A 26,110-nucleotide genomic window follows, 5' to 3' on the forward strand; every position below is an offset into this window, starting at 1 on the left:
TTTAAGCGGAGAGACCCCACAGCTCATCCTCAGCACTCACAAAAAAAACAATTTTAATTTTATGACTTATCCAACCTGGATATGTCGGAAAGTGGCCTGGTTACAGGCAGTAAGACTAATATAACTTTACAGAAAAAAAACGGTCTTCTTGCTGATGGTCTTGTCTGCTTATGTAGGTCACATAGAGGCATCCAAATTAAAGTGAGACTGTTTCATAACCTGTTAAAAGTTCTTGTGGTACGTTTTAAAATTCGGGAGTAATTGGCAGACGACCCATTTTGTCGTTTCGGTATGAGTTTGTGTTGCAGACCTGCTGCCGATGGCTTCATATTCACTGCCAAGATACGAGAGTGGTGTCCATCTTGTCATCTCATTTTTAGTGAGAAAGCAAATAAGTGCATTCCCCAAAATTTGAATTTGAATGTAATAAACTCATTGAAATTAGCAAAGCTGAGAAAAAGGAATTGATCAGTTGTGTGGTACAAATTAAACAACGATAAACGGTGTATCTGTTGAGCAAGAATCAATAACCTTAATGAACTACTGAAACAGGTTTTGTGAGAAGCTCCACTTCAAAACAAAACAGGCAGCTGAGAGAACAACTGTTCAACTGCTTCATCTATAATTCAACAATATCTGTTAAAGCACACTTTGTTGAAGTCTGAGGTGTTGCTGCACTGCATGACCTGCCACAACATGCGGTGGTGGATTTTTTTTTTCCAGCTGTCCTTCTCCCTCATTTGTCTGTTCTGTTTCCCTCATTTCTCTGACAGGAGATCGTCCTTGTGGTGTTCTTCGGTGTGGAATATTTTGTCCGCCTCTGGTCGGCAGGCTGCCGCAGTAAATATGTTGGCATCTGGGGCCGGCTGCGCTTTGCCAGGAAGCCAATATCTATTATCGGTGGGAACACAACCCTTGTACATACACACACACACACGCGCACACACACATATCTCTACAGCAGGCACACAAGCAGACGTCTCACTCTCCACCCACACACAATATTTAAACAATATCTGTAATATATCCTGAGCTTTATCCCTAAATGAAATATCTCAGACAAATTCAGCATGAAATTAAAAAAGGCCCCGCAATATTATTTTTCCACCTTTCTTTTTATTCATGAAATTGGAACCTCCAGGTGTTTTTTAAAATATGCAGCAATGAGTATTAGCATTAATATTATTTGTAACCCCTCTCACCCCAATTGATTTATAGAATCATTTTGTAATGAAACCAACGGTAATTTCTTAATGGAGCACTTTCCATCCACTTTTTAATATATGCAATTTTCCGAAAACCTCATATGGAGGACGACACCTGCTCATTTATTCTGCACCTCTGTCTATTGAACATCTGCTTCTGCATTATTTACACTAACAGCCCGTCATTCTCTATCAATACAGATCTGATTGTAGTTGTTGCCTCAGTAATTGTGCTGTCCGTGGGCTCCAAAGGCCAGGTGTTTGCCACCTCTGCTGTAAGGTAAGAGACACAGGTGTGCAGGTGGTAACCATATGGCCGATGTATATGGACACACTCCCATTTCCAATTGTTTTTGAGTTCATCCATGCCCTTGAGAGCACAGTTACAAGGGGTATAAATCTCCCCCAACTGAAATGGGATAACCCTTCAAGACCCTCATACGTCATCAAAGTTGTCGATGGCGTTTATATAAACAGACTGGACTGGACATTTCCAATATGCCATCAGCTGTGGTGATTCCTCTCATGTTACTCTGGCAACCCTGGTATTATCACAATGCAATTTATCTGGTGGAGATAGAAAAGCACAGACACTCTCAATTTGTTCACAAATTTACGTTACGTCATTTACGTTATCAAATAAAAAAAGAGCGCTGCATCATTACAGGGCCTCCAGCAGTGCTAAATAGGCTAACATTAGCAACCTGTGCTCCTACCCTTCCAGTCTGCACTGATATGAGAGGAGCGGTACAAAGTTCAGCAACTTCGCTGCTTAACTTTAGCTAAATTTCGGGCATCATATGCCATCAAAGCTGCAACTTTGAACACGTAAAAATGTGAGTTTGTCACGCACAAATCAGCAATAACAATGTAACATCAGCTAGCTAGTTAGTTAGGAAACTATTAGCAATTGTTTTATGCTTGTTATAAAGAACACGACAATAACGCATAGAAACGACAGAGAATTCTCATAACCCTTGGTTTGAAATGTGAGTCTAAGAAATGACTAACACTTCACCTAGTGTTTTTGGAGGGGTAGGCCTTTGCAGAAACGTATGCTGCCAATTTTTTTTTCTGGCAATTGGGTTGTGAGGGTTGTAGACTGAATACATCAGTATAAATTAGTTTGAATCTCAGAGTGCTGACATGGTTTTCCCAGTTTTGTGTGGAAGAGCTTCCCTGACCTGCACCTCACCCCCGTCCAACACCAGTGGTGAGAATGAACTAAAAGTGAGCCAGGTCAGGCCCAAAAGCCAGGCTCCAAAATCTTATGGAAAGCCTTCCTAGAAGAGAGGAGTCTCACACAGCAGCAGATTAATGCCCATGGTTTTGGAATGAGATGTTAAACAATTGCATGTAAGTGTAATGTTTGGGTGTCCACATACTTTCGGCTTTATTTTGTGTGTGCACATGAATACCTACATGCACTTGGTCTGAGTACAATGTCAACTTTTAAACACTTTTGTTATGTGTCCAGAGGGATTCGCTTCCTGCAGATCCTGCGAATGCTCCATGTGGACCGGCAGGGAGGAACGTGGCGTCTCCTGGGATCTGTAGTCTTCATCCATCGGCAGGTACACAATCACTGTTTTTAAAATTGCATTTCAGGTCCTAAAGCATCTGGGCTTTTGATTATCAGTGGTAAGCTGGATGCTTTCTGTCAGGGGATTCATGGCATTACCTTGTCATGTATTATTTTTCACTACCACACGGTGCAGAATCTCTAAATGGGAATGCATATTACAACAAAAAGAATATTCAGCAGAGCCAGATGAAAAGAGCAGGATCTTAGGGACGACAGTCCCTCCAGAGAATCATTCAGCTGAGACACAGAGGTGGCCGTGATTACCCCCAGTGGCGACGGTAGATGTCTTCGCTGCCTGTGTGAAAACAGAGAGTGATGAAGGTGCGCAGAGCATCAGGGATGTAACTCATCCAGTACCCCCTGCTGTGCTTCCCTGTATTGGCCTTGGCTGATGACCATATTGCTCCTGGCTGAGGGTGGCCATCAGCAGCCATTGACCGAGTCTGTAAACAAAGTGAGTGTCGGTGCAGGCAGATACTGTGTCCCTTTCACAAACTGAGTCCTACCAGCAAGCTACAGGGTGTAAATCAATTCACTTCAGATTGAGGATACAAAATAACAGGCAAACTCTGAGATGCACTAACTAGGACACATCTGTCACCATGGATACTGTGCACTCATGACTGCTTATGAAGCTGTTGTTGTGTTGTGTTTCCCTGCAGTAAGCTCATGTCCCAGAAGCAATCATTGTGTAATAAAACAGATTGTGCAGTCTTTATTAAGTGTAAGACGTATCAAGTTAGTTTTGATAGAACAAAGTCATGGTTACGTTTTTATTAACACTAATCTGACTGCACATGCTGTGATGCTGAACTGACCATGAAAAGGCAGCGTGTAGGAAAAGTGTAGCAAAGGTTCAGGCCAGTGGTTTTACAGCAATGTCTGCTGTGACCCTCTTTACAGGTTGTCCTTTTTTGTGTGCATGATTTGTAACGAGTTCCTTCCTTCTTGTTTCTCCTTCTCAGACTGCGTCATCTGAAGTACATTCATAAGCCTAAAGTGGCTACGTTATTTGATATCACTGTGCTGCTGTTGTTCCTACAACATCATAATTAATGTTGCTCCAGGACCGTCGATGCAACTGACCAGAAAGATACAAAGTCCACATAGGTAGTAGGTCAATTTGGTTATAGGGGCCAACCATAAGACCTTTACAGAGGAAACTGGGGTTTATGCCTGACTTATGTTGAGGAAGGTCTTGGTGATCAAAACAAATTTGTATTTAAAAAAAAAAAAAAAAAATATCAATGCAGAGGTCAAAATTGTGCGCAGGAATTTACTCTTTTAGAATTAGATAATCAGACAATACAAAAATGTAAGTGGTCGTTTGAACAACATTAATTACGCTGTTGAAGGAACAACGGCGACATGGCCATATCCTTGAGGCAAACCAAGCATAAATGAGAGAAAAGTCAGAAAAAACAAAGTTAACTTATGTAGCATCATTATTACTGTGAGGCCCTCTGATTTATTCACCCCTGAGGATGAGAACCAGCAGTTTAGGCTACTTACATGACAAAAATGATATTTAACAAAGGAGCAAGATTGAATTAAAATTCATATTTAGTCCATTATCCAACACCTGCATTGCCGATGCATTCAGGGTAGTGGACAATGTTGAGTCAGTACTGGTTTTGCAGACTATTTGAAGGCTTCAGTGGCCAGTTTTACTCCATACTAGCTGTGATAGACCTTAATATGGCACACTCTTCCCACCCACCAATGCACAAATTGAGACAGAGGAGAAATGGGGCCAGAAAGAGACTGACCTTGGGATATGCAACGTTATACTTAGTGGTTGGGCTTTTAAGACATCATAAGCTGAAATGTTTTAGGTACAGGTTGCTTTCTGTGAGGGCTTGCTGCTTTTATATTCTTTTTTGTCTTTGTTCCTTTTTGCACTGGTTTTTTGGCTATAAAGTAATGACATGCTCTGTTAAGGCCCCACAGAGCCCTGCGCTAGGAAAACATAGCGAGCTATTGTACAACAGGCAGCACAGCAGAGGTCAAATTGTCACCAACCAGCTGGACGCTACAGCGCAGTGCCTCCAGTATTTGTTCCTTTGAGAATTTCTAACTATGGTTGAGTCAACAGGAGACGTGAATATTTTGTTTAGCCATTCTCTTACACAAACACACAAAACTGCAGCCCTTCTGTGTTAACAGCTGGAGTTTTTAAAGTCAATCGAGTTTCATGCACTCCGATCAGCATCCAGTCTCCGTGCATTTTAAATACACGCCGAGTAACATTCTGGTGCTTGTGGCTTGTAAACACAATTTGCACAGTGGTTCCTTGCTGGCAGTGTTTCTCCGGAATGCATTTGCCAGTTCACAGCAGCAGCTCCACACATCTACTAAATCTCTGGCAGCAACTCAAGGAAGATGTACCTGAATGCTTTAGTCGCTTCTATTTCCAGAGAATCATGCTCTTATATGTTGGGAGCTCTGGTGCTGAAGGTGTTACAGGCTCTCGTATTTACTGCCAAAGCTTTGATGCCCAGAAAACATTGAGGAAAAAAAATGTGTAGTTTTATGAATAATACAGAGACTCACGCTGAGTAACAATGGACCACATGTGCTGTTTGTGTAAGGTAATGTAAGGATAGGTTTATGATGCTTCGAGGGAGGCAAAGAAAGCAGCAATTTCGCGCATCGTTTGTACAATAATCTGCTGCTGGTCCTACGTGATGCTCTGAAACATCTGGGAGTGACATTTTTGGGCCGAGACATGAATAAGAATTTCACTCATCATGAATTCAGGACGATTTAGTGCTGTGAGTGGTTAAATCACAAAGTAGGTGAGAGCAAAAAGGACATTCACTTAAAGAGCTCTTTCACAAAGCAGTAGTCCAATTAGAGTCAGAGGGGATAAGAGCCAAGCCCAATTAGGCCTCCGGAGCAAATCACAGGCAGCTCCTTATTGAATCTGCAATAAGATGCTTCATAGTTATTTTAAATGCAGCGGGGGAAGTCAGCTCTCTGAGATTCAAACTAATGTATACTGATTTATTCAGTCTACAACCCTCACAACCCGACTGCCAGGAAAAATGTTGGCAGCATATGTTTCTGCAAAATACAGATATGTTGATACTTTACATTCGTTTATGTTTCTTTTCGTTCAAGTTTCTATTTTAGGTTGTGACAACGCTGTGCTTTTGGTCTGGTTAGGTTTAGGCTCAAAGACCCCATGGTTAGGGTTAGGAAAAGATAGTGTATTGGCTCAAAATACCTGTTTTTGTTGCCACAAACACAGCTGGAAATTGTCCTGGGAATTTCGTAAAATATCCAGTAGTGTCACGCTTACAAATGTTGAAACACAGTCTTGAACTGCGGTCACTGGCTTGGTACAGTAGCTTTCTTGTCTGTAACTCCACCACCTTCCCCTCCACCTCACGATAAGAGTGTCAGCTCATAAACATGTAATGTGAATGTGACATGACACGTTATGTAGAAATGTCAACATGGCACATAACCTATGACATGTACAAATCTCAATGCATCAGCGGTTTGCAGAAATGTTAACTGTCGTCATCTTTATCCTGGCGTCTGCACTGAACCACAAGTGATGAGTGATTTTTCACTTTCAGTTTTAACTCAGCTGTACTTGATTTCTTTATAGCTGCATAAAGCATAATGGTACAGATGTTTTGTTTTGTACTTTCACATCAGTCGTTGGAGAAAGCTGTGTAAACAATACATACTAAAGTAGTATTCATTATGTCCTGTGATCAAAAGCCAGCGCTAGTTTTAGTCATGTTTTGTCAACTCCATTCTTTTCAATTTGTAGTTAACTAAATCCTGTCAAACACAAAGAAAACGAGGAACATTTTTGTCTAGTTTTTAATTGATGAAAAAAATTAAGCAAACTGTAGTTGGGGAACAGGGGGGATGCATGTTTTCCTCCAAGGCTGAAATCATTTCTGCCTCAAGACTCACCCCTTCACTTCTACCAGCAGTGATGAAACAGCACATGGAAGACTTCACCTTGCAGCCTTTATTTACATTTACTTTCCTGCCAAACTGCAGAAATACAGCTAACTGCCCTCTTTTTTCAGCCGCTTTCCTGCACACTTTGTCGCACACTCACTGCTCGCTCTCACACTCTTGCTCAACAACTCCCACCTCACATGCTGCCCTGTTCTTAAAGAGCCACACTACTCCTGTAACACTAGACTAAGATGTTCACAACATTTTCGTCAACTAATCTTTTAATTACAGTAATCTGATCAACAAGAATGACCAAAACGTCTGCTGCTGTCAAATACAATTTCATCTAGTTATTTTTTTGGACAAACTAGAGTTGATCTTGTGATGGGATCACACCAGCTGCCATGTTGATTTTCTGACCCATGATTACTAAGTAGTCATTACAACATTATATGAATACCCAGCACTGACGGGTTGGATCACGCTTCTCTTCAAACTCAGACTTCAATTTGATCTCAACCAAAACACCTGTAAAGTTTCGTGACTGCATTAAAACAAATGTTGAGCGTAAAGCATGAGACTACTGCTACCTACCTCTGGCTGCCTTGATCAGACCCCGCTCATCTTCAGACTCTGCCTTTCTGTTTGTATGTTGCACAGTTGTGACTCTTGTGAAACTTGCTGGCAAAAATCTGTCCACAGACACCTGCCAAAATACTCAAAACTTCCTCTGTGTTTATGCCGTCTACAAAAGGTGTCTCGAGAGGAAATCTAAGTCCTATACAGAGGCGACTGGGCTTGCTTGGGTTTCTTAAAGACGTTTCTTCTTTCATCTTCTCTCAGAGGTGAAACGTCTTCAACAAACTCAAGCAAGTCCAGTCACTTAGAAATACCATGACCTGGATGACTAAGAATCTTCACCAACGTGTCTCCACGAGCACATTTCACCATGATGACACACACACACACACACACACAAACAGTCGCACAAGGTGAAAATATTACCAACCGATGCTGTCGCAGCTTATAAGAAACTGTTACTGGAAATTAGTCACAAAATGACAGCTTATATGATAAAGAATGCAGCTTACAGAGTGGTTGTCTGGTCTGATGTTTATTTAAGCAGTACACCGACACATGAAACATTTTCTGATTTGCATATTTATTTTGAACAGAGACAATTCAACAACAAGTTGTTTTAAGCAAGAAAGAGTCGTCGTCCCATCCAGCTGGGCAGGCTACTGACTTTTAACTTCAGCTAAACCCACAAATGCATGCAATGTCCAGTTGTTTTGAAGATGCTTTTTATACACAGCGTTACACCAATGCCTTTTGTAACTTATTCGGCATAAGTTAAAGGTCCTATTTGTAAGAAAAGTTGATTTTTGAGTCTCATTCCCAACTCGTCAAATAACGACGCTTTGGGATTGTAGGATGGGTCAGCCACCATCCCGAAGCTTCAGTTTTTGACAAGTTTTTGGACTGAGACTCAAAAGTATGTTTATCTTACAAATAGGACCTTTAATACGAGTTCAATTGTGATGGAATGTTTTGGAACATCTTACGATACTTTGATATCTGTGTGACGTGCTGTTTCTGTGTCTCTAAATATTTTTTAGCTGCCTGGCATCTCTCCTGACAATAATGCTACTACACACTCACTTTTTCTATTTGCAGCGTTGCACTGATTTTGAAGTGAGTCCAAGTGTCGACCCCTTTGTTTTCAGTCCAATCCCCGCTGTTGCCATCATGTACGGTACCCATCACTGTCTCACATTGGCCGAGCTCCTACAGCCATCAGCTCCAGGCTTTAAGCTCAGTTAGCTACGCGCCGCTGGGGGGCAAAGTCACAGGCGTGCAGGAAGAGAAACATGCAGCCATCCAGTGACAAGCGAGAGATTTGGATTACATGATTGTTTGTTGTTATTTTAAAAAATGTGTAATTCATCCCCTCTTTTTTGTCAATAATATTGTGTGGAAGTTTAGTCACTGATATAGTTGAATGAAGTAAGTTAGGTTTCTTTGCCATCTCGTCTTCATCATGGAAAGATGTTGACAAAGATAATGTTGATAAATCATCATCTAATAATTAGTTCCTACATGTGTCTGAGTCCTTAACAAAGATAAGAAATTGTTGGTGGACAAAAATAGTCCCTAATAAATGCACTTACTTGTACTTACTCCTACTGAGGTAAGAATCTGCAATTCCCAGCTGTTTTGTCAAATCCCTTAAAAAAAAACAAAAAAACAACAACGAACAAATGAGCTTATATTTGGTCCTAACGTATAGGGAAACTCTTTTCAGGAGATTTGTTGAAAATAGGAGAATATAGAGTAATGTCACTATTCCTTCAGTCCAACATCATTCTACCAAACTGAAACCACTGAGCTTAAAGTGAGTGGGAATCCATCTTTAGTTCATGAGTAACACAGGCCAGAAGAGACAGCAGAGTAGTCAGAATTTTTTTAATCATCATATTCACAGCACATTTACATGAATATTCACACCCATATGTCATATTATTAACAAACACAGTCACAGTAGACTCCAGGTGGTCAAATGGTACATGGCTATGTAAGCAAACAGGAGGGATGGAGTAAGAAAGTATATATAGATTATATAGAGAGAGACAGATATATGGTGTTCTTATGAAATTGTCTCTTTGTTGTTTATTGAGTTTGAAATATGTCACGTTTGTGTGAATATTTGTGCGTATTTATTTCAGGAGCTGATCACTACCTTATACATTGGCTTTCTGAGCCTGATCTTCTCCTCGTACTTTGTCTACCTGGCAGAGAAAGATGCAGTGGACAGCAGCGGCTCCACCGAGTTTGGAAACTACGCTGATGCCCTGTGGTGGGGAGTGGTAAGAATCTGTGTGTGCGTGTGGATGTTTGCCTGTCTGTGTGCTTGCGGATTTTGCTTGTGGCGGTTGTGTCAGAAATGTTTTGTTCACTACTGTCGACCAGGGCCTCAATATTTACTATACTTAATAAGACCTGGTCCAGTCACTATGTACATGTCTGATATACTGTATGATGAAGTGTGTGTGACTGGTTTGCAGAATTAACTAATTAATTCAGGGAATAGTTAGACATTTTTGGAAACACACCTGAGATGAGAAGATTGTTTCCACTCTCAAGTATGTACAATAAATAACTCCACCGATTTTACACATTAAACTCTGCTTACAGGTCTTGGGGAGTACTACTGCATACGTGAAAAAAGTAGTATAAAGCCTTTTGTGGCTCCATAGGAAGCTGCATGTAATCTGATAAACAGCCTCCAGTGATGGCACTCAGTGGCTAAGTTGCATTGTGGGTAATATACTGTAGGTACCAGGTTTTGAAAAGGAAGAAGAATGTGTGGAATAAAAAAGGCGATATCTCCAGCAGTGTTATGAGAGTGCAATGCAGACTGCTTTTCAAAACCTGGTGCCTACATTACCCACGATGCAACTTAACCACAGAGTGATGTCACTGTAGCCAGTTTATCAGATTACATGTAGCTTCCTCTCAAAAGGCTTTATACTACTTTTTTCATATGCAGTAGTAATCTCAGCGACTGGTAAAGTCACTTTAATGTGTACAATTGGTGGAGTTAGACCTTAAGGTGTAGCCAGTGGACTGTAAGCTTAGCATAAGTTGGCATGTGCATCTCTAAGGCTCTTTGATTAATACATTGTATCATCTTTGTTTAATCCACACAAAAACTATAGGGGTATATTTTGCCTGATAAGAGCAGGGGACAGATCCTGGCTAGCTGTTTCCCCCTGCTTAAAGTATTTATGCTAAGCTAAGCTACCCACCTGCTGACTGCAGCTTCACAATAAAGGTGCAATATGTAAGAATTTTAGTTTAAGACATTCAAAAATGAACCAAAATGATCAACAGAATGTGAAAAAATAAAAGTTTTGATGTTAGGTCTAAGAAATCTATGTATTGTGTTGTAGAGGTATCTATTGAAGTTAGCATGCTAACCTGCTAGCCCCTATCCATTTTGTACCCCAAGAGGTGATAGACCAATAGTAAACAAAACCATCACTCCTCCACAGCTCTGAGCTCCCAGTCTGGCTTGTTTCAGCTAATATGAACGCTAGCTCCACACTTAACTGAGGTAACCGCTGTTAGCGGTTACTCCGGTGATATGCTACCCCCTTCTTGTTTGGAGTATAAATTCAACAGATGGTCAATTCTTTCATATTGCATCTTTAACAGGCAGACATTAAATTGTATCAATAAACTCATTTATCTCTCAGCAAAAACGCAAATAATGATATTTCCCAAAAAAGTCAAACTGCTCCTTTAAATACTAGTTAATATAGTCAACTCTTATTATTTAATTTATTTTACTCTTGTAAATTATCTGTTCAATTTCTGTAATTAATTTGAATTATTTATCATTATTTTCAAGAATGAGATTCTCTCAATTGGAATTTTTTCTGATCAGATTACACAGAAATAAGTTAAACTGCATCACCGTAACATTAACATGACATTAATCGTTTTATGTTTCAGAGAAACTGTAGTTTGCTGCTTTTCTAAATATTTATTTTTTGTGACTTACTCATCCAGCCAGCAGTAAGATTCTGCAGTAAACACTGACTTGTTTTAGACAGTATTTGGCAAGTGAAAGGTCAAATATAGACTCTGTTTCATCTGTACTACTGTTGATACAGTAGGAGTTGTGCTGAAACCCTTGGGCACATGCAGTGGGCCGCTAATACGAGCAGCAAAACAAGTAGTGGAGAGGATACAAGATGAAATTTTATTTTCAGACAATAAGTCACCACCCACTCTGCTTCTTAGAGACTTCAAGGACTCTGATATTAAGAAAAGTGTAAACACACACACACACACACACACACACACACACACACACACACACACACACAGTCAAACAACTCCTGTTTAAGGTTTACTTACAGTAAAGTAAAGAGTTTTATCAGGTTTCGGTCCACTTTCACATGCTCTTCTGTCTCTACTGGGTAGAGGTCAGCGTCGGCTTCATGTGCTACAGTAAAAACTGACAGTAAGCTGATCACATTCAACCAGCATTGTTTATAAGTCTATTGGGATAAGTCCGAATCACAAATCATTCTAGTCATGTACGTGTCAAGAATTCTGAACAGTTAAATGGCAGCATTCGGACAATTCCCTTATAAGCCTGTTAGTAGTGATCTTACTTATTTAGAAAAGCCTTTCAATGCTTCTTGTCAGCTGTGCTACCAACCTCTGTTTCCAAACTGCACATAACCTTATTGACAAGTAGATCTGTCCTATGGGACGAAACAAAGAGGGTGATGTAGCTGACTACATGGCTATGCTGATTGGATGAATTACTTCACGTAGCTCTTTCTTTGGTGATGTAAACAATGCAGTTATAGCTTGCAGCATCTTTAATGCAATATTTTAATGGGGCAAATGGAGACATTCTCAGGCTATTTCAAGACTGGCTTTACTCTACAGGGCATTTCAAAACTGAGAAAAGGATCACAATTTAGATCATGGACCATTATTGCCATTAAACATTGCCATTATTTTTTGACCAGCTCGCCCACCCCTAGCTTTAAGGATAAAAATTGGTCGGTCAGACATCCCGTCACTTTGGACTGGACTGAAATAACTGTTGGATTGATTGCAGTGTAATTTGGTACAAACATTGATGGTCCCCCAAGGATGAAGCCTACTGATTTTGGATTGTGTCAGAAACTATTGGATGGATTACAATGATTTTAGCAAGTCTTCAATTATGTGTCCAAAGTGATCTGCTCAGCAGCAGATGTTAGTAGGACCCAGAAGCGGACACCAAGACTGAGGAAGGTTTAAAGGATTCTTATCGAATCACTTGGTGGAAGGCGTAACGATGAAGGCAGGGTGAGGCTCCGAGAATGACTCCGCTGGTGTAGAGGGGAAGACCACAGTGGCGCAGGTGGAGGGCTTGAGTGAGTGAACACAGAAGCTCAGACCACGTTTACACGGAGAAAAATGCATATATTTTCATGTGGTTTGGCCTTTCATTTACACGAAAACTGAGGTTTTATCACGGAAAACGATCATTTCTAAAAACTCCGGCCAAAGTGGAGATTTCTGAAAATGCCGTTTTTGTGTTTGCGTGTGTACTGGGTCAAACTGAGTTTTAGGTACTCAAATGTCACAGTATGCGTATTTTGTTTGGCATGATTCCCAGTCTACATTCTCTTGGGCTTTACTTGCCTTATAATCCAAGGCGACTCGAAGGAGTAGCTCCACTTCACTGTCAGTCCAAACAAATGAACCTCGCGCCATATTTAATATTTTGAAAGGAACAGGAAGTTGCTTGTGTTATTCGTTGTTGTTTTTGATTTTGAGGATTCTGATTGGCTTGCATGGCTTTATCCTCCTCGTTACACTGCCGCCTACAGGTTTGGCATAGTTATGATGGTGCTCAACAGCGTATTTATGCAGGTTCATGTAAACAAAAACTTTTTTTTTTAAAAATCTTGTGTGTAGGACATTATTTTTGAAAACGGAGGGGGAGAAAAATTCATTTCTGTAAATACCCGGCTATGTGTAAATGTGGTCTTAGAGGTTTGAGGACGCTGGTGGCAGAGGTACTGGAGGCTGGGTCGCGGTGTGGCAAGAGCTGGTTCCAGCAAAGGTCTTCTCACACTGGCAGGGAGCAACATTAATTTTCTTTCCAGAAAAGAAACCCACTAGAAACAAGAGAGGCTCAAGAAATCCAAGTGCTACTAGAGGACCATTGTACCACAGCTGAGGAAATAATCTGGCAGAGAGCAAGGTGAAGATCAGGGTGCTTAAGATGGAGCTGATTGAAGCAAATATGCTGCAGGTGTGTGAGAGAGTCAGCAGCTCCATGTCAATCAGGAAACCACGGCCAGCTTCTCCAGAGCACCTCTGCAAACACACAGGCACAGAGAAACCACAAAAAAAACCACCACAAAATCCAAATCATGACACAAAGTTTACAGCTGATTAAAGAAAAAAGTTTAAAATGCTATGGATGGTGTTTGCTGTTGAAAGGATTTATTTGTTTTCGTTTTGCAATCAACCAACTGTTAAGAAGTGTTTCCTAACAGCAGTGTTTGAACCAAGCCTCTTGTATTAATTACTTTTTTTCTCAAAGGTGACAGTGACTACTATTGGATATGGAGACAAAGTGCCACAAACTTGGATTGGAAAGACCATTGCATCCTGTTTCTCAGTCTTTGCCATCTCCTTCTTCGCTCTGCCTGCAGTAAGTGGAAAGAGAAATTGCTGAACCGTGGCATCTTTCAGGCTCATTGTCAATCCTTCTCTAAGGTTTCTTGTCACATGCAAATGTTATTAAGTGAAAAACAACCCCTGATAGAAAAACTGTATTATTTCCGTGAACAGCATGCATTAATTAAACATGAGGCCTACTTAGGGCTTTAGTGAAGGCTGTCTAAACCAATATAACAGACTAAATAAGCACGTAGCAAAAACATGCACATGGTGAATGTCTGGGTGCCGTGGCTAGCAATAATGCTACTACATGCTAACGATACAAACAATATGTCATGTTAAAGCTGTGACTCCACAGATTCCAACAATATAAGTCTCATCACTCCACACCCAGAACTCACTAATCCAGCGGCTGAACAAGAGCAAAAATTAACTTCACTTTATACAGCCATAACAATAAATGATGTCTTACTTTTGCGGTTTTGTGATCATAAATTGTGTAGCAGTGCACTTGAACTCCGCTGCCAACAGCTAATCCAATGTCTTTGTATCACCTTGAAATGAGTCTTGACGGTCTCAGACTGTTCCCAGTTGTGGGGGAGGTTTCTAATGTGGAATAGCCAGGGCCTTTCTATTCACTCACAGTGTATTTACTATTTGTCTACTCGTTGTTGATGAATGGTGTTGTTGACATTGATTTGGGTTCTGCCTGTCGATTCTATTTCCTCTGACATTATGGACCTGCAGAACTCACAGCAGAGCATATCCAGATCGCTTTCTTTTTATTTTAATATTATTTTCTGTGCCCTTGCCTTTTTTTCCCCACTCAATGTACGTCTAAATGGCCAAATTGGAGATTATGCCTAATCTTGTCTCTCCTAACTTTGCTCTGCTTCACTTAATCAGCAAGAGTCTTAGCACAGAAAATGTTCAGATGTTGTGCTATGGTTTGCAAGAAATTTTGGGCTTCAACTGCATAATTCTAAAGGGGATATTAGCTCAACGAGTGCAACATTTTGTTAATTGAAAATACATTTAATTTGTTGTGTTATATCTTCATTTACTCAGACCCAGTAACATCTAAGCTGATGCTTATATCTCTGCTGGAATTTCACACTTGTTACCTTCAGAATAATGCCAACTTATTCATAAAGACTAGTAGTTGCAGAGATATCCTTTATTTGTTTAATGGTTGCAGGTTGCAGACTCTCTTACCAGATTAATAATGAAGACAAAATGCAGCAGCTCACAGGATTACATTATATTTGATCCTTTTTGTTACTGACTGCAAAAGACAGTTTTAGGAGCTCCAAGTTTTGTGCTGTCAATTACTGTGATATTCATTGATTCAGTAATGATAGTTTAGGGTGTAAAATGCCTAAATTATTAGAGCTCAAACTGTGTTCAATTCTTAGTGGTATGAAATCAAGAAAAACAAGGAATCCCTCATATTAAAATAAAAGGCTGATTAACATTTTAATGTGTCTCTTTCACTTAATGAACACAGTGAATAATAAGTAATAATAGCATTAAAAAGCACATTATTCCTTAATTTTGGGTTTATTTCTGTCTTTTGGATCGCGCAACTGCCTGTACCGTAAGTGCATTGTTAAAACTGAATTAATGAGAAGTAACTGTGCTGTGCTGTTGTTCACAGGGAATCTTAGGCTCAGGCTTTGCCTTGAAGGTGCAGCAGAAGCAAAGACAGAAACACTTCAATAGACAGATCCCTGCAGCTGCCTGTCTCATTCAGGTATTTTATATTCGACCAACAACTACTGAAACGGCAAAACAATACAGCCGGGGGACTGAACTGTCTGAAAGCCTCTGTTTTGTTATTGAGACCATCGTTTCCTGTAACCCTTGCTTCCTTTCTTACATGGCACACATGTTGGCATGAAATGAGTTCAGTTCAACCAATATATTTTGCTATTTCCATGCCCCCTCCAGACAGCATGGAGATGTTTTGCAGTGGAGAACTTGGATTCTGCCACATTCAAGACGTTTTTGAGAAAGAGATCCAACATCCCCGCCTCGTCTCTGTCCACCCCCAAGCCCAAGAAATCGGTTTGTAATCATTTTATGTATTTCACTGTAACTGCTTCCTATATTCAGTTTCCAGCTTATTATGTACACAAAGGCGAAACCAATGTAGTCTGAAGCAACAGCCCTGCAATACCATAAGCCCTTATGAAGATTATGTTCTTTTCTTTTTTTTTTATTCAACTTGAAGAACATTTTGAAAGCTGTAGTTTGTGGTGGATTGAAAGGGACAGCAAGTCTGTCACTAACTGTCCAGTGTAAGACAGACTCAAGGGACAAGAATCTAAATTGCATTAGTTACTGTAAAGATAACTGTCACAATGTATTTTTGTGGTGACTGAAAACCAAACGGGTTAACGAGACTTGAAATTTAATAGAATTCCTGTGATAGGTGCAAAATGTGTGGGAAATAAATGCAATGAATTAAGGCAGGAAGAAAAGTTACAGCCAGCAGCAATTTAATATTAATATTGATTATTCAATATGACTGCTGCTTGGGTATCTGACCAATGCCCACACTAATGAATGCATTTTAAAATGTTTCGAACATGTTCCCCGAAGACTTTGCAGGGCCTCAGGAATATAAATTCATGGCGTCTCCTTCTTTGTGCTCTTGGCTGTATTAAAATTAGTTGACCGCAGACAGTCAACTTCTCAACTTTTCTGCAAAGCAAAAATGTTTGACCACGTTTACGAGAGGCTGATAAGTTGACAAAGTCTTTTCATAATGTCACTGTTAACGACAGTGGCGAGCAACATTGTGTGGATCATTTTCAGAGCGATTTAATCAACGATAGAAACACTGACAGTCAACCAAACTTCATCTGAATTTACAGGGAGTCACATTCACAACTTATAAAATGCTTATACGGTGTAACAGAATATTAGGCTGCAAACTGCACATACCAAAACATAATTTTACCTGAGACATACAGCCAAATGGTCTTTGGTGCTGATGGGGTTGACTCCTACGAATATATGAAGAAAGTTTGTCTTCAAAGAACAACAACTCTTTTAAAAAAAGTGCTGCATACTCCTCACTCCTCCTATCTTGTGAACCCATATCCTTCTTGTTTTATTTTTGCTTCTCCGTGCAATGTACAGCAGTAGTAGGTTATCATTATCCATTTTCCTGTCAACACAGCTGAGCATGCAGCATGTGCTTGGCGAGAACGTCAAAAGAGCATCACACTGCAAAAACTCCAAATCTTACCACGTATTTGTCTAATTTCTACATTTCATTGAGATAAATGGGACTTTTCAAAGACAATTTTCCCTTGTTGCATTGGGATGTTTTTTACTAATACAAGCAAGAAACAGCTTGGATTCATTGTTTTTTTTTAAACTTATTTTGTGGCATTTTTCCAGTGCAGTGTTGTGACCACAGGTTTGTTTTGCTGTTTTTTTCACACTGGTGTCAAATAAAACCCTCCACCAGAACACTTTGTTGAGCTGTACGCATTTCTTGGGCAGGTGAAGATAAGGAGGAAGTTGAAGAGCAGCGACAAGGACAACGGTCCAACTTCTCCCACAATTCCTAACATCACCTACGACTCTGTGTTTGACAGCGGGAGGGAGCTGAGCTCAGATGTTTACAGCACTGTGGGCACAGGTACCGTATAGTACGCTACCTCTGATGCACCGGCCTGTGTTCTAGTTCACTTCAATCAGTGTGAAAAACTTTACAACAGAAAACTTCCCACTTATGTTGTTGAACAGATGTTGCACTAAAGACATTTTGCCAAAATCTGTCAAACCGGTTTATTATTTTCCAAAGTAATGTACAAGGTTCCATTAAAATCAGAGTAAACACTAAAGATGTGGCTCAGAAATGATCGATGGTGCACTGCCTCTGAACCACATATTCAGCAAAGATACAGTACAAAGAAAAGGGAAGGAGGGAAGGCCAGAGTCAAAACACTGCACTGCTGAACTTACAGCGCATCCCACCACATGCAGCGCTGCTGGATCAATAGTGGGGTGAGGGTGATACGTTATAAAGAAGCAATCCACATCAAATTATACTGGATATCCTTTCAGTGTCTTTGAATGCAGCCTGCATAGCTCTCTATCAATGTAACTTGAATTTGTTGCAGTTTTTATAAAAACTTGAATCACTGACTTCAAGGGAAATTGTAAAAATCTCAGCTGACTTTCGTTTTGAAAATACCTTCACCTTCATTGCTGTAAAGGTTCAGAGGGATGTGGACTCAAAAGCAGGACTCAGAGGCAGAGCAGTTGAAAGCAATCAATCGTTCACTTGGTTAGAAGTTCAAGGCAGAGTTCGGCAATGGGTAATCAGTCATCTATAAGAAGTGGGCGAGGGGGCAGGCAGGCGGAACAGGCAGGGAAGAAAAATAAACGAAGGCTGGAGAGCTAAGACTGGGTGGTACTGTACATTAGACAATCAGACAAATGAGTGGGGCAATAGAGCTGTTATACTGTATATGCAGGGGTGATGATGAGGAAATGTGAGGGAGGGCAGCACATGACCGGGAACAAGCTGAGGGCAACAACATGGCAGGTGGGGAACGGCAGGAAACTTTAATGACTGAAACAACAGGAATATGTTAAAAAAAATGATGGTGGTTGTCCTTGTGTAGGGTGATACTATTATCAGGACACATAATGGAATTTAGTGATAATAGTCACCAGAACACATGTACTCTGGCCTTAATAATCAAGACAGCATCTAGTTTTTATCCATGCTCGCAGCGCCACTTTAAGGATGGAGATGTCAGATTGTCAGCTGTTCCGACTGAAATATCTCAACAAACATTAAATGGATTGCCATGAAATTTTGCATAGATATCCATGATCGCCAGAGGATACATCCCGCTGTGAATCCTACTAACATTGCTTTTAACGCTACCAGCAGGCCAAGGTTTAATGCTTATCCAGCATAATATCTCAAAATCTACTGGATAGATGAACACCAAATATGGCTCTGGCATTCATGGTCCCCAGATGATGAATCCTAACGACTGGTGATTCCTTGACTTTTCCTCTAGTGCCACTATCAGGTTGACATCTTCAGTTTTGAGTGAGTTATCTTGACAACTACTCAGCTTCTGGCTGGGAAATTTGCTACATATATTCAAAGTCCCCAGAAGATAAATTCTATGTTAGCTAAAATTGGCTCAATGGCTACAACGTTTACTGTTGCTTGGCAGCACCATCAGCAGCTCAGAGAATCCTCTCTCATTGGTTTTTAATCATCCAGATTTAAAATTTCAAACATGTTTCATATTATCGGGGCAGCCCTGATGAGTGTGTGAGCAGTTCAGGATGCTTAAGACTGGATCTGTAAATGCATCTTTCTCACAAGTATCACATAGACAGACAGATAGACAGATGAGTTGTTTTCATCAAACCTACTATTACAAGTACAAAACACTCACTAATTCAATGTCATCTGTGAAACTGCCTCATTCATTTTTTCAGTCATTTCATTTTTTCTGTGTATTGATTTTATCCTTGATCGTGTCCCTTAATGTTTCCTCCTCATTTAGTTTATTACATTCATTTGTAAACACTACCTTATAAAAAGAATTATATGAATAAAATGAATCATCATCATTATTACTATCAGTGGTGCATGGAGGACATTACTGGATGAATGTAGATGAACAAAATGAGATACTGGAGAGGACAGCCTGTCCTCCACAGGAGATAAATGTGGGCCTTTTTACCATGTCTACAAAATGTAAAGATCTACTTGGATCAAACACTTTGTTGTGCTTAGTTATATAACCTTTTTTCTTTTACACCAGCTGGTAACCTGAAAAGCTGCCTAGATGCGTGACTGCAGTGCTGCCACCAACATATAACTGTGCAAATGGTTCTGCTCTGCAGTCAGTTCTCGGTACAGCAGCAGAATCTAATTTGCACAGTTGTAAAGATGTATATATAAATGTCTTTGCCTCATGTTCAATGAAAATCAGAGCCTTTGATTTGAAGATAAATGGATTCTACAGGTTGTGCTGCACATCTCACATTTACAGCATGCTGCTTTTAACGATGAATCGTTTAACGACATTCCCAGGTTGCCATCTGGTGTGCGATATATTGACTGGATGCACACACACACACACTGATTGTGGCTAAAGAGTTGTCTATTAACATAATTGTCCTCTATGGACTTTCAGAAGACATAAACTGTGAATTTCAGGTTTAGTCATTTCAGTCCTAATTTAAGTTTATTTGTTTATCTAAATGTCACACTGTGGAGATTTTGACCTGTTGTTTAACAGATTATTAGACTACATTATATGGCTGCATTAAAAAAAAATCAATCACATGAACTCAGTTGCCACTTCTTTAGGTACACCTACCTTAACGAATGCAGTCTGATACAGCAGTTTGATTATTTATTTATTGTGTATTTGTTATTTATTTGTTTATTCATTTGACAGGGACAGTCCACAGTTGTACCAGAGTGAGCTATAAGCTACTTTACATCTGTAATTTCTGGGCAGGCGTAAGAGATCTGCCTAGACCGTGGGACTTTATTTCAGGGAAAATATGTATGGTAGTGAATGGCAAGGGACAAATATCTTTTTGATCCTGTTCGAATTGTAGCATGAAATACACATATGATAAAACTAATGAAAAAAAGATTGTGATAGTACGTAATTAGAATGACTACACACCCAACCTCCTCGTCAGTGACGTTATCTCGTTTAACGCTGATCAAAAACCTTTGACTGAAACCTTGTAGAGCCAGTTCCAAAAGTGACTAACTCTCCTTTCACTAAACTGCAGTTTTCATCATGGCCAGATTTATTGTGATTTTCACCTTTTTGAATACTTCTCCGGTGCAGAGGTGACGGCCATGTTGGTGTCGGTGATGTGGGCAAGACAATGCAGCTCACTGAGCGATTTTACACACAGCTAAATGGTATTTCACTATCTTTCTCCAACAACCTTCTGCAAAATTATCTTTTACATCATAAGTGTCATTCATAGCACAATTCAAATGGGATTTAAACAGTGTAGAAGTGTATTTGTCCCTCACGATTGACTGCTGTATAATTTTTCCCAAAATAAGGTCCCATGGGGCACACCGGAAGGGTGCTCGCTCATCTATTAGCTGATGGCAGTGATAAGAAATCTCATGGGGAGGGAGCCAGATCATTGATCACTTTGTAAGATAAACAATCATCAGCAAGACGCACAAAACTGTCAAGGGGTAGGAGCTTATGTTAATGATGGTAGCTTGATGGATCTGTCCAGTGCTTTGACTGTTTTGTATAGAAGCTGTGGGTGTGCTTTTGGAGGTGTGTAAAGACATCATTGAGTGCATATACAATTTAAATCCTAGGGTCCCTTTTAAATTTTACATTTAGACACCTGCTTCAAGGACAGCTGTGAGTCAGTATTTTAAAATATGAATCAGTTTGAATCTCTTCATCCTTTGCAATCATATCTTGGTGTCTTTCATTTTTCCTTTCATAGAACAAACAACTCTTAACTCGTGTAGCTTCTTCCTTTTCATCTTTATTTTTAAATCTTCCTCTTTCATCCAATTTAACTGCCTATTTCCTTGCTTGTGTCTTTCTTCCTCTCTTGATGTTTTGTTCGTGTACCTGATTCAGCAGGATCGCACACTTTGGGAGGATGCGGTGAGCTGCTGTTAGTGTCCATGTCCTGCACACATCCTTAGTACTCCCACTGTCCTCCATTATTGCCCGCCTTAACAGCCCTCCTTTTTTATCTTCTAAGTACCTCTAAGAGCATGTTCTTTACAGTGTATGATCCCGTCGTGTTGTGTTCACTTGATTCTTTTAGCAATGAAAGCAAAATTGCATTCTCAGCAGCATAGTCTTTGACTAACATCGTCGTTGCTGTCCTTTTTTTGCCCTGTGCTAAACAGTGGTGATGTTTTTGTGTCTCTTCATGTGTGTGCTTCAGATTTCCAGCAGTCCTGGACGTCTTTGTCTTCCCTTCAGTTCAGCTCACCGCCCCCAGGTAACAGACTGTTGTTGTGAGTGTCTTAATGTTGCTGTGTGTCTCCGGAAGAGAAAACTAACCTGATTCCAAAGAAATTTGGATGCTATGTAAAACAGAATGTGATAATTTGCTAATCCTTTTTGACGTGTATGCAACATTGTCGTTATATGTTCTTTAACTCCTTTTATTATTGTAAATATATGATTTACTCTGAATTTGATGCCAGCAACACATTCCAAACAAGTTGTGACCGGGGCAGCAAAAGACTGGGAAAGTTGTTGAATGCTCAAAAAACACCTGTTTGGAACATTAAGCAGGTAAACAGGTTAACTGGTAACAGTTGATAGTTCCATGATTGGGTTCCGAAAGGATCAGTCGTTCACAAGTAAGGATGAGGCGAGGTTCACGACTTTGTGAAACACATAACTATATAAAGGGTATTACTAAATGGGCTCAGGAACACTTTGTAAAACAGTTGTCAGTAAAAACAGCTCATTTGCAAATGAAATGAAATGATTGCATTCTGTTTTTATTTACGTTTTACGCAGCGTCCCAACTGTTTCAGAATCAGGGTTGTAGTTTCTTCACCTGGGTCAGTTAACTCCAGTCTGAAGTATTGATATCTCAAGTGCTGGGACTTGGAGGACTAAAGGGTTGATGTCTTCATTTGATCTGTACCATGTGAAGTCAAATAACAGTTTTTACTAGAATTTAAAGCAGTTTTTTAGAAACAAATCGTAGATCTGGTGGAGTACCAACAAGTCAAGTGGTTGAAGCAGTTCTCTGCACTCTGTTATTGAGGAACATCAGTTGGCTTTTCATGGCTTGTTGTGTCACATCCCGTCCTGGTTGACAGCACCAATTAAATCCAATCCATCATTGGAATGAATCCGTCAATAAAGCATTTGCATTTCACATCATGTTTTTATTTTCACATGTCAAAAATCAAGGGTTAGACGAGTTGCCTCACACTTCTCTGCAAATTCAAATAATTAGCAGGTTTTTGCTCAGTCTTCCACAACAACTCTGCCACCTTTGCTGTAGAGCTTTTGCTGCTGGAGATGCCAACAACATTATGGATTTCCGGTTATGGTTAAAATTGGACTCCTCCTGGTTATCTAGCTCCTGTAGTTAAAATAGCTCTTTTTGTATACATATGTGTTTAAAAATATGCATGAAACTGACACCTACTCCTGACCAGTTCTTGTGTTTTTAAGACTCGACTGAGGCCGACTCGCATTGCCAAATTTGAGACTTAATTCAAACCAGCCTTATGTTAGTCTTTTCTTTCCTCAAAGAGAAATAGATGTGCCTTAGACACAGTCAGGTGTCTCACAGGTGCAAAACAATTTTCCATGTTATATTAATCGCTCCACAGAATACGACAAGGCATCCCAGCACGATAAAATCACATAATATCCATCTGCCTTACCTGTTTGTCCAAATGAAGCTCAACTTTTTCCAGTATGAGCCAGATGAATGTGGCTGTAAACGCAGATTTTCTTCCCATTTGAAAATGACAGCTCTTTCATAATATCAGACATCCGGGGATACTAGTCCCTCAAGGTTGTAATGTTCCCATAAAGATAAAGCCTTCCGCAAAGTATTAGCATTTTGAGAAGCTGCTTGAGCTCGTGTTTTTCTTCACTGTGTTTCGGCCATTTTCTGCGGTCATCGTCTGACAACAATAGACCCTTTTCACAGCAGACATTTTAGCTGCAGGAAAAGCTCAGGTGTGGCCAATAACGTTAGCGAGGGCTCCATTCTATTTAGTCTCCTGGTAAGCCATGTTAGTGAGTGAGCATGCACAATACCAGAGCCCAGTCAGCCAGATTAATTCATGAAAATCTTGTCCCATGCCGACAGATTCTGCATTTCTTTGCAGACATCTGAGGTTTCTGTGGCTCTGACTTTTAGCTCAGCAAGTTAAGCATTAACATGTAGGCTAATTTCTTTTTCTTTTCCCATTATGCGTAGTAGTATACACTAGGCATGGGATGATATGAAAATTATTATTTTGTTCAACATAACTGCGATTAATGACATTATCCCGATAATCATCAAAAGTTAGTTTGTAGTAATTACACACATCTGATTTAACTTGTTTTTGTGGGGGATACAATGCCCCACAAAAGAGATTTATCAAGACATGCCTTCAGCCATTGTGACAGACTATATGAGGAAACCAATCTAGATCTGTACGTCAGACACCTTTACATGAGGACAATCATGATTATCTCCATTCACAATTATCCAGATGATGACATTTCATCACGATCAACTCATCGAGAGTGCTTTTTTATCGCGGTTCGTGATAAAATCTTTCATTGCCCCATCCCTATAATACACACATGGTGCAGCCAGAGTTCAAAAGAGAGCAGTGAAATAAACTGCACTGTGGTCACCAACCCTGAACCTGAGTCCTAAGCTATATGCTGTTCAATTGACTGGCTGTGTGTGTGTAAATGTGTGATCATGCAGTGAAAAGAAACCCTGGCCTTCTGGACATCCACTCCCCCGGCCCCCTCCAGAGGAACTGCAGCTTTGCAGACGACCTGGAGCTGGAGCCAGAGCGACACAGTGAGCTGTATCCTGCCACCTCAGTGTCACAGTGAGTTCACCAACATTACACTGATGCTGTCTCTCTGTGTGAGTATTGTCACAGACGGTTTGCATGTATTTTTTTGCTATTTGTAATTAACCTTTGCAATATGCCATACCCCAGAGCGCTCCTGTCTCCTCTGTGTAATGATTCCCATTTAGGGAAAAGCACTTGTGCTTGCTGGGGCGCTCGCACAGCGAGAGACTGAGACTGATATGAGGAAATGAGTGTTAAGTAACTGCAGTGTAATGTAAGAGCACAGTAAGTGAAACAAATGGAGCGACAGTTCTGACCCGTGGGATTTTCTTTCTAAATGGTGGGGTGGTGATGCAGAGTGGGGATTGCATGCTACAGCACTGTTGGCAAAAATCACTCCATGCTCTGCTGACTCTAGAATATGTAACCAACTGTACTCATAGAGCAATGACACATCAAATCCCATGCTAAATTGAGCCATAACGAGATACTTCTGCGTGTTTTATCCATGACAGGAGTACATGTAGATAAAAAAGCTTAAAAGATGTGTTTCTTTTTACCATGTTTGTCAATTTTTCATGAAAAGTTTTCCATTTTAGGCTGAATTACAGACTGAAACCCACATTTTCCACATTGTCTACAGCAGGGTGGAAAATTGGATGGAAATCTCATTTGAGTTATTGTTATGAAGCCAAGATGCAGAATTGATTTTTGATGTTGAATAGTTCACAGAAGTCACATTTCTGCAGCTGCCTCGGAATCGACATGCAGTGCAGTATGTTTTGGAAAATTGAAGATGATTGAGGTGTTGAGAGTTTTAACAAAATTACTACATGTTTGTCACAAACAAACAAATTACACCTCTAGTAACACAGCAGACATGGCCTTTAAAGTAAAACTAAAAGAGCTGGGATTGTAGCAGTTAGCTAGGTGGGGGGTAAAAGTTCCTCTCGAAACCTTTTTCATGTTTCTCACATCGTATTGTTTGTTTCCATCTCATGAGTCAGGTGGAGACAAGATGCAAACACTGCTACATTCACACACTGAGGGGGCGTTGAGCCATAGCATAATACTTTTACTTTATTGTGACAGAGGTTTTTAACTGAATACATTAAAGCACACTTTTCCTGAAAAATGAATCATGCAATTTATGTTCAGTTGTTCTTTAACTACAGTGATCGCAAAATCCACCCACAATTCCAAGCAATATTATTACTGTTGATGGTGTAAACAAACACGACAGCGGGTGTCTTTTTTAGCGCGATGACGATATGGAGTCGGTGTTTATTTTTTTAAGGTGCTCTAGCGCACTTTAACAGTTGAAAATTTGTGTACTGAAGGATTGTCCCTACAGTATGTGTTCTTTATTTGCATCAGAGCTTTTTCATGGCTTGTGAATTTTAAAAATGCATATTTAGAGCTCCAGTTTTCATTTTACATGAGATTATGGTTCTTGCAGGTCCCTGCGTTACACCACTTCACCGTGGTTTTGCACTTGCACTGACAAAAATGGAATATTTCAGCGTAATTGCTCTTCGTTTGCACCTCCAACTACACAGCAGATTGGTCATCACCCCCCAAATACCCGTGTGTGTGTGAAAGAATTGCTGAAAA

General features: G+C 40.1%; 1 protein-coding gene across 2 annotated transcripts in view; it reads left to right on the forward strand.

The window, feature by feature from the left end:
* The window catches only part of kcnq1.1 (potassium voltage-gated channel, KQT-like subfamily, member 1.1), a gene marked incomplete at its 5' end in the record, with an annotated part of 50,707 nt that overhangs the window by 17,967 nt on the left and 6,630 nt on the right, over nucleotides 1-26,110 (forward strand). Inside the window, 11 exons of one of the 2 annotated variants that reach the window (XM_084357171.1) lie at nucleotides 774-900; nucleotides 1,407-1,485; nucleotides 2,683-2,779; nucleotides 9,444-9,584; nucleotides 13,844-13,954; nucleotides 15,581-15,676; nucleotides 15,874-15,990; nucleotides 17,440-17,578; nucleotides 21,564-21,590; nucleotides 21,880-21,936; nucleotides 24,400-24,529. In XM_084357171.1, coding sequence (XP_084213297.1) covers nucleotides 774-900; nucleotides 1,407-1,485; nucleotides 2,683-2,779; nucleotides 9,444-9,584; nucleotides 13,844-13,954; nucleotides 15,581-15,676; nucleotides 15,874-15,990; nucleotides 17,440-17,578; nucleotides 21,564-21,590; nucleotides 21,880-21,936; nucleotides 24,400-24,529 — 1,121 coding nt within the window. The remainder of the gene's footprint in view (nucleotides 1-773; nucleotides 901-1,406; nucleotides 1,486-2,682; nucleotides 2,780-9,443; nucleotides 9,585-13,843; nucleotides 13,955-15,580; nucleotides 15,677-15,873; nucleotides 15,991-17,439; nucleotides 17,579-21,563; nucleotides 21,591-21,879; nucleotides 21,937-24,399; nucleotides 24,530-26,110) is intronic. The other variant, XM_084357172.1, reaches the window with a different exon arrangement.

Source organism: Pagrus pagrus, assembly GCF_965226575.1.
Source record: "Pagrus pagrus genome assembly, chromosome: 1".
NCBI lineage: Eukaryota > Metazoa > Chordata > Actinopteri > Spariformes > Sparidae > Pagrus > Pagrus pagrus.